The 9,524-nt window shown below is 48.7% G+C and overlaps 1 protein-coding gene across 1 annotated transcript in view; it reads right to left on the bottom strand.

The window, feature by feature from the left end:
* The window catches only part of SLC5A5 (solute carrier family 5 member 5), a 22,729-nt gene extending 15,467 nt beyond the window's left edge, over positions 1 to 7,262 (bottom strand). The window contains exons 1-5 of the mRNA XM_044685359.1: positions 6,909 to 7,262; positions 5,948 to 6,013; positions 5,354 to 5,405; positions 4,881 to 4,948; positions 4,032 to 4,186 (exon numbers count right to left, since the gene is read on the bottom strand). Of these exons, the coding sequence (XP_044541294.1) occupies positions 4,032 to 4,186; positions 4,881 to 4,948; positions 5,354 to 5,405; positions 5,948 to 6,013; positions 6,909 to 7,262 (695 nt within the window). The remainder of the gene's footprint in view (positions 1 to 4,031; positions 4,187 to 4,880; positions 4,949 to 5,353; positions 5,406 to 5,947; positions 6,014 to 6,908) is intronic.
* Between the last annotated feature and the right edge of the window lie 2,262 nt (positions 7,263 to 9,524).

The raw sequence follows: 9,524 nt of genomic DNA on the forward strand, positions 1-9,524 counted from the left end.
GAGAAGGAGAGAAAGAGAGAGGGAGAGAGAGAGAGAGAGAGAGAGAGAGAGAGAGAGAGAGAGAGAGAGAGAGAGAGAGAGAGAGAGAGAGAGGAAAGACAATTCTCCCTTCTGGTCAAACTTTTTGTTCCTCATTAGAATCTAGATTTATATCTATATCTATGTATCTATACCTATAGAGAGAGAGGGAGAGGGAGGGATGGGGGTGAGGCTACAGACATTTCTCCCTTCAGGTCAAACTTTTTGCTCCACTTAGATTCTATGATTGCCTCTCTCACCAGCTTCCTAACTGGTCTCACTGCTTCCCATCAAACCCATCTTCTACACAGCTGCCAAAATAATCTTGAATGGAATTTCTTTTTCCATTTCCCCCCTGCTGGGTTTTGTTAATAATCTGCAGAAAGGCTGATGATTTTTTTGTGACTTTTTTATCCTGAAACTTTGCCGAAGCTATTATTTCAATTAATTGTTTCATTGAATCTCTAGGATTCTCAGGGCATCTGTAAAGAGATCATTTTGTCTTCACTCTTCATCCTATGCTAATTTCTTTCCTTTCTTTTTCTTGTCTCCTTGAAATAAGAGAAGTTTCTGGATTGTTATCACTATGGATGTCCTTGCTTTACCTCTGATCTGTCCAACTAATTCTCCTATGGTACTAGACTGATCATGCCAGGGTCCTGCTCAAAAACCATCAGTGGCTCCCTACTGTCCCAGGCAGGCTATTTAAATTCCTCATCCTGGCCTTTAAGCCCTCTAAATACCATGGGGCAGTTAGGTGGTGCTTAGAGGTTGACCTAGAGTCTAGAAGACTCATCTCCCTGAGTTCAAATGTGGTTTCAGGTGACCCTGGCCAAGTCACGTAACCCAATTTGCCTCCATTTCCTCATCTGTAAAATAAGCTGGAGAAGGAAATGGCAACCCACTGCAGTATTTTAGGCAAGAAAACCCTAAAAGGGATCACGAAAAATGACCAAACAACAGCAGTCTGGCCAGACATTTCTCCCTTCCTGTCAAACTTTTTGTTCCTCTTTAGAATCTAGATTTTTCAGCCTTTTCATAGCACTTTAAGGTTTGTGAAGCACTTCATAAATATCTCACAACCCTGGGTGGTAGGTGCTACTATTATTTCCATTTTACAGATGAAGAAACTGAGGCAGACAATGGTTAAATGACTTACCCAGATACACACAATAAGTGTCTGAGACTAGATTTGAACCCGGGTCTTCCTGATTATAATTCCAGTGCTCAGTGCACCTTGGTGCCCTCTAGCAGTCTCTAGAATACGAACTCCTTGAGGGCAGGGGCATTTTTTGCCTATCTTGGAATCCCCAGAGTTTGGCACAGGGCTTGGCACTCACCTTCAACAATTCTACCTTCTGCATCAGGACCATTTCAACTCAAGCTTTCTTCCATGCCTGGAATGTTCTCTCTTTTCTCTCCCATCTCTTAGCATCCTTAGCTTTCTCCATGCCTCAGCTCAAGTGCCACCTCCTCCAGGAAGCCCTGATGCCCCTAACTGCCCTCTTCTAGTGACCGCATACTTACCTCTCTGGGTGTATGCTGCAGCACCCCACAGCTGAATGGTCAGATTCCCTTTTGTGCCTTTGTATCCCCTCCAGTACTCTTGATTGAGCTGAACTGTGGAATTTCAGTCTATTTCCCTAATCCCGTCGACATGGCGGAGAGTTCTTAACCTCTGATCCACAGGCACAGATTTCAGGGGGTCTATGAACTTGGTTAGGGGGGGAAATAGCACCTTTATTTTCACTGATGTCTAACTGAAACAGTATTCTCTTCTATTATAAATTCTAAAACAATATCTTCTGAGAAGAGGTCCAAACAAAGGCTATATCAGAAAAGCCTGAAGAGCCCCTGCTGGAGATATCACTTAACCCTAATCTTGGCAGCAAGGTGGTGACACTGGGGATCAGGAAGACTCCCCTTCATGAGTTCAAATCCAGGCTTAGACACTTACTAGCTATGTGACCCTAGGCAAGTCAATTAACTCTGCGTGACTCAGTTTCCTCTTTTTTCCCAGTTTCTGCATTTGTAAAATGAGCTGGAAAAGGAAATGACAAACCAGTATCTTTGCAAAGAAAATTCCAAATAGGGTCCCAAAGAATCAGGTATGACTGAAATGACTCAATGACAACAAACCCTAACCTCGAAATTTATCTCCTCCCCTTGCTGCTAGCCCCTCCATGCTAACCCTAAAACTATCTCCTTTTCCATTCCTAATATCGATCCAGCTCATCGTAGACACCATTTTCTTCTCTTTGGGAAGAGACCTTCCAAACTCAAAGCAGATTAAAATCTAAGTGGGAAATGTCTAACAAAATAAACAAAAATACAATACAACATGGATAATGTTAATTTGTGGTTTTCCAAGTCAATATTCTGTCACAAATATCCATTTCTATTAGAATTTGACATCTCTGCCTTGGAGCCACCAGCATTCCACATGGTGGTCGGGTTCTGTGAGAACCTGGAATACTTTTCCCCTTTAAAATATGAAGCCAGGAGTATATCTCACATCATTCTTATAAGTAGCAATTTTTAATATGGAAATTGGTTTAATTTCTTTTTGTTTGCTCCAAAGATTCCCCTGCTCCCTTTTCCATGGGGTTCCATGCCTCCCCCTTGAAAACGCAAGACCAACTTTGCTGGATTCTGACAGTAAATCCCCAAACTTTCGTATTTCCCAGAGTATAATTGTCTTCAGGAAGAGCTTTTATACCTCAATGGGGACTTGTCTTTTCCATTTCTACATAACTTACATCTATGCCCTTCTCGTAATTGGCACAGCTCCTCACTCTAGCCCTTTTCACCTCTCTCCTGGACTTAGTATGTTCTAGGGATTTTTTTAGTTTACTTTAGTATCTGCCCAGTTGCCAGATAGATAAAACAAAAGACTGACTCCTTAGCTCCAGAAGCTTCAATGGCTCCCCTTTACTCTACATTCCAAATCAGCCAACCTGCTGTTCTCCAAAGAAGATTTTCTATTTTCCATTTTTGTGTCTTTATACAGGCTATATCCATTCTTGGACCTGCTCTGCCCATACTCATTCTTACTCCCTGTCTCTTATAATGCTTGGGATGCTTTTCCTTACTCACCTCTGCAGAATTATGGGAACTGATTGGAATTCCCAGCTCTCTTTCAAGCTTAGCCTGAGTGCCACGGGCTACATATAGCTTTTCCTGACTCCTCTGTCCCTCATCCTCCAAGTGGTTAATGTTCTTTCCAAAAATAATTACCTTGCATTTAAAAAGAAATCTACTTTAGGGACAGTTAGGTGGCCCAATGGAGAAAGGGCTAGGCTTGGACCTGGGTTCCAATCTGACCGCAGGCACTTCCTAGCTGTGTGACCTTGGGCAAGTCAAGTCACTTAACTCAAATTGCCCAGTTCTTAGTGCTTGTCTGTATTGGTTCTAAGACAGAAAATAAGGGTTTAAAGAATTATTTTATATTTATTTCTCTGTGTTCAGGGTGTTCTCTGCTGTAGAATGTACATTCCATGAGGGCAGACTGTTTTGTCTTTGTACCCCAAGAGGCTAACACAGTGCACGGTGACTTATATGGATGAATGAACAACCACACATTTATTAAGGGCTTGTTGGGTACCAGGCACAGACCTAATGATTGGGGATACAAATACAGAGATCTAATCCATGACCTCAAGGAGCTCCCATTCTAATGGAGGGAGATATGGTGGTAGATCTGATTAATAACCAACAGTTGAGGGACAGCTAGATGGCTCCGTGGATAAAGGGCCAGGCCTGGAGCTGGGAGGACCACTTCTTGGTTGTGTGACCCTGGTCAAGTCACTTAACCCCCATTGCCTATCCCTTATCACTCATCTGCCTTGGAACAGATACTTGGTATGGCTTCTAAGACCGAAAGTAAGGGTTTTAAAAATAGCAACTAACTGTTGATTGGAATTGTCCCTCGTCTCATCTCCTCCTTCCTGGGCTGGACTCCTAGCCCACTTCCCCATTAGGATGAAGGACTCTAGAAGTAGCTGAACACTCACTCATTCAAGTTGATCCGGGAGTGATTTCTGGCGATGTCCAGCACACGATGAGCCCCACCGACTAGAAGTGTGCCCTGTATCAAGATGGCGACGAATCCGGAGAGCATCACAAACACTTGGAAGACATCTGTCCAGATGACAGCCTTCATGCCTCCCTGAAGGGCAGGGGCAGGGAAAGAGGAGAGAGAGAGGTTGGGGCAGAAATGGGAGGGGGCAGGGGATGTGTACCCCAAGGTCTTCCTAGACATGCCCCTCAACTATCCATTCCTTTGCCTGGCACTGGGGACATGGGATGGAACAATTTCAGGAAGGATGTCCCAATTTTTGGAGGGAATTCATATGAAGAAGCCCCTGGACCATTGTTTTCCCAATTGGTGTCCCAGAATTGTGGCCCTTCAAATGTTCTGACCCAGGCGCTGACAAGAATGATCCCTTCCATACCCAGGATTCAGAACTAGAAGGGACTTTGAGTTCATCTACTCCAACCCCAGTTTATAAAGGGCTATTTTCCCCATGTGCTATTTTATTGTTATTGTCATGACAATCTTTAGAGGGAAGCGGGAGGTTGTTGGCTCCAATTTACTCATGGGGAAACTGAGGTCCAGAGATAAGAGGGGATTTGTCTGAGGTCACATGGCCAATCAGAAGTAGAGCTGCACTAGAATCTAGGCTTCCTGAATACTGGTCCAGGGCTCATTGAAGAGTCCTGGATATGTCTCTTGACATTTTTTCTGGTGACACCAAAGATATCTCAGATCCTCGGAAGAAGAACACCCCAAGGTGAGATGGGTGAAGGGGCTTGGAATGATCAGAGCTACAGACTGGGCTGGGTCCCCTGGGGATGCTCACCACAGTGGTATAAAAGGTACAGATGGCACCGGTAGAAAGGAGAGATGCCCAGATATCCAGCCCTGTTACTAGAAGCAAGAGAGTCACAGTGAGCAGACAGTCCAAAGGAAAGAAAAGGCCCTGTCATCCCACCCTCTCACCCTGGGGCTTTCTAAAGCGAGAGGTCATATCTGGTCTCAGATCAAGGGTTCCTTGGCAGCAGGACCATCTCTCCCCTCAGACTGGGGGCTCCCTGAAGACAGGGTCATGTCTTCCCTCAGATTGAGGGCTCCCTGAGTTTGGGGCTATGTCTGCCCTCAAACTGGAGACTCTCTGAGGACAGGATCATATCTCCCCTTAGACTAGGGGCTCCCTGAAGACAGGGGCATGTCTCCCCTCAGACTGGGGGCTCCCTGAGGGTAGGGCCCTACCACTCTCTCAACCTGAAGTCTTTCAGAGGGCAGGACTCTTGCAGGTCTCACTCTGGGTCATACCTTGGTTGAGAATCAGGGCAGGAGCATAGATGACAATTCCTGTGTATAGCATCTGTTCAGGAAGGCAAAGAGAATGAGTCCTCGTTGTGCCTAATGGGGGCTCTTTACCTCTTCTCCCCCAGGGACCTTTCTGTCAAACATCAGCCCCTATCCACAAAGTGGGCTGGAGGTGATCCCACAGGCACTCAGCCTTTGGAATGATGAGCATCTTAGCCTTCCCTTGAAGGAGATTCCTTGGTGACCATCCCTGGGGGCTAACTGATGTTCAAACAGGAATTTCTTCCCGATATCTTCCCTCACTCCCTATCAACTCTGGTTCTCCCACTTCCATTGACCTTCTCTGAACTCAGCCTCCAAGGGAATTGGAGCCCTGGCGAATGAGTAGTCAGCCAGAGTGGGAGGCTTTCCCCAGGACTCCCATGGTCCTGCCCAAAGTCCTGGACCCCTTTTCTCCACTGGGGAACCCAGAGGTGACTCAGAAGGAGGGTCTTTGAATGACTCAGCTGGGGACCCAGGAGATAAAAGTTCAGGAGACCGAGCACACAAAGGGGCAGGTTTGGGGTTGAGGGAGGGAACGGATGAAGGTGGACTCACTGTGGCGATGACATACTGGATGGTGCCACACAGACGAACGTGACGGCTAAATCTCATCTCCAGATACTAAAGGGGAATGGGAAAGGAAGGTCATACTCTTCACATCACCTTGGGCCTGGTCCCAACGCCATTATGCTCTGCCTTTCCTTGGAGAACGCTTGCTCCACTCCCTCTCCATCCTGTTCTCTGACCCACCTACTCCCATCTCTCCGCAAAAACCCCCCTGAACTGGAGCATCAGAACACACAGGCTTCTGAGGCCCAAATGAACTCATTTTACAAAGGAAAGCCTGAGGCCCATAAAAAGGGGGAGACTTGCTTGAAGTTACCCAGCTGAGCATGGGCAGAGGCTGGGGAGACCTGAGATTTCTTGGCTCCTGGTTCCTCGTCCAAGTCTTTTCCCACAACGCTGGGCTGCCTCTCATGCCCTTGTACGTCCATCCACGGAGGCGTAGGTATCTTGTCACAACCCACTCCCACTCTCCCTTCATGAAAACCTCGCAGGCCAACCCAGTGGGGCACAAGCAGATGACTCACATGTGCAAAGATCCCCACACAAACACAAAAAGCAGTTTCCTTCTCCCTGCCTTTGGGATCCAGGGGCATCCAGTGAATGATGGGGTTCACATGTATGCATGTGGGGGGATGCTAGAAGGTAGGTAGACTGTCTCATAGACATCTTGGCCATAAATAGGCAGCCTCTGGGCTCTCTCCATCTCCGGAGATGCCTCCTGTCCTCCGTGTTGGGGCTCCAGCACAAACCCTACCTCTCTCTGCCTTGCCCTCTCTAACACTATCTCCTCCTGGGAGTGCTGGCTGGGCTGGCCACAGAGCTCTCTTGGCCGGGGGCAGGCCTGGAGGTCCAGGGAGGTGGTAGCTGGGAAGTGAGATGGGGAGGGGAGTGGGCCAGTCTCCCAGAATCCTCCTCATCCTCCAGAGACCCCTCAGCCCTGCCTGGTTACCTGGTAGGTGCTGGTGAGGCCCAGGCGATAGAAGACGGGAAGGAAGAGGTAGGCAGTGAGAATGGTGTTGAGCAACTGCCCAAGGCACATCCAGAGGAATTTGAGCCCATAACGGTAAGCCTCGGAGGGCACCCCCAGCACCTGGATGGCCGACATGAAGCTGGCTGCCAAGGAGAGGCCCACGGGCACAGCTCCCATCTGCCGTCCTCCGGTGAAGAAGTCCTCTGCGGTCTTCTGCCCACCCCGGGCCAGCCCGAAGAAGAGCCCGATGGAGGTGGAGACCAGAAGCATGAGACCAAAGACGCCATAGTCCCAGAAGCCAAAGGTGGGCCGCTCCGGGGTCCAGGCCTCCATCCCTACTGCTCCACTTTCCAGGGCTCCCAGCTCCTCCGTTCCCTCTCTCTCTGCTTCTTGCCTTCAAAGTCCACCCTCCCCTCTGGTTGCCCTGGGTAAGGACTTGGCAGGAGGAAGCAGGAGGATTTAGCCTGAAGCAAGTAAACAGGGAGAAGTAAGAGGAAGGACAACAGAGTGGGGATCCCCTGCTGGCCCGAGGGCTCCCCTGAGCCACCCAGAGGAAGGATGCTAAAGACCCACTCCAAAACAAGGACCCCGGAGTCCTCGCTCCCTGATTTCCACTCAGCCCACTCTGTCTAGGAGCCCCTGGCTCCCCCCAGACCTGCCAGCTTTGGGAAGGGAGTGTCTTGAAGGGGGGAAGGCTGGCTAGGTGGTCAGGAAATTGGGGTCCCCCACTTGTCTCTGGAACCAATAAGCAGCCCAACTGTCCTGCTGGCTGAAAGCCTTCCCACACACCTCCGGCCCTCAGAGAATGGGGCTAGAGCTGAACTCTGAGCTGGGAATCCCAAGGACTCTGGGAAGGGAGAGAGCCCCAGAGCTTTATTGGGCTTGTTAGGGGTTACTCAGTCCCCGCCCTCTCGTGACTTCCCAAGAAGAGGGTGTCTCCCTGAGGGAGGAGGAGTGACAGGCACCCTTTAGGTCCTGAATCTGAGCCAGGCAGGTCTGGGGCAAAGGGTGGGAGCAGGGGCTGTGTGTGTGTGTGTGTGTGTGTGTGTGTGTGTGTGTGTGTGTGTAAGAGAAAGGAAAAGGGAAGAAAGAAGAAGTGCTTGGAGATTTTCTCTTCCACCTTCACACTCTCCAAACTCCCAAGGGTCTGGGGCTTTGCCCCTACAGGCAGACATTCCGAGAGAACAGGCTGGGGTGAGAGGTGGTGGCTGGTGGGGACAGGCAAACACATCACAGAGGCGGGGTAAATTCCTGCTCCTGAGTCTGGGGTCAGGGAAGAGTCAGGCATGAAAAGGAAGAGTTTTCGCTCTGGACCCTGGGTTCCCCTCTGCCACTCCCAAATTCCTTCACTTCCCTGCCTCAGGGATTCCCAGAGCCTGCCTACCCATCCACACCAGCAAAGTCCCTGTCAGAGGAGATAGTCTCCCAGCACCAGGCAGGTCCTTCTGACCAGCGGCAGGCCACCAGGACCGGTTCAGGGATAGACACAGGACTGTAGCTCTAGATTTGAAGGAACCTTAGAAGCAAATGAGGAAACTGGCACACTCCCAAGTTCAAGACCCAGGCTGGTCACTAATTTGCTCTCTGCTCCTGGGCAAGCCCCATTCCCCTCTCCAAGACATTTTCCCAAGGAGGGAAAAGAGCCCACGGAATTCTCCAGATACTCCAGGCCTGAGCGCGGAGACTACCAGCAGGTTGTGTCCTTTTTCATGTGTCTCCACTGCCCCCTCCTGGGAAGAAGGATGAGAGCCCGAAGGACTGAAGAAAAAGAATTACAGTGGGGCAGCTGGGTAGCTCAGTGGATTGAGAGCTAAGCCTAGAGAGGGGAGGTCCTAGGTTCAAATCTGACCTCAGACACTTCCCAGCTGTGTGACCCTGGGCAGGTCACTTGACCCCCATTGCCTACCCTTACCACTCTTCCACCAAGGAACCAATACACAGAAGTTAAGGGTTAAAAAATAAATAAATAAAAAGAATTACAGAGCCGAGTACATGTCAGAGATATAAGGACTCTTAGAACAGAGAACATTAGAAATGGAAGGGACTTTGGAACAGAGAATATTCACTGTCAGAACTGGAGGGATCACAGGCTTAGACATTTGGAGCTAGAAAGGACTTTAGGGCTTATTGAATCCAGTCCATTCTGTTTTACAGATGAGGAAACTGAGGCCTTAAAGGTTAGGCAACTTGTCCAAAGTCATATAGCTAGTAATTGGCAGAGAGCAGGATATTAAAATTAGAATGTCAGAGGATAAAAAAACATCAAATCTGGAAGAGATCTTAGTATATTACTATTATTAAAAATATCAGGGGCAGCTGGGTAGCTCAGTGGATTGAGAGTCAGGCCTAGAGATGGGAGGTCCTAGGTTCAAATCCAGCCTCAGACACTTCCCAGCTGTGTGACCCTGGGCAAGTCACTTGACCCCCATTGCCCACCCTTACCACTCTTCCACCAAGGAGCCAATACACAGAAGTTAAGGGTTTAAAAAATAATTAAAAAAAATTTTTTTTTAAAAATGTCAACGTTGGGAGGGCCCTTAGAACACAGGACGTCAGACCTGGAAGGGACTTTAAAGCATAGAATGCCAGAACTTT

This window comes from Gracilinanus agilis, chromosome 1 (genome assembly GCF_016433145.1).
Source record: "Gracilinanus agilis isolate LMUSP501 chromosome 1, AgileGrace, whole genome shotgun sequence".
NCBI lineage: Eukaryota > Metazoa > Chordata > Mammalia > Didelphimorphia > Didelphidae > Gracilinanus > Gracilinanus agilis.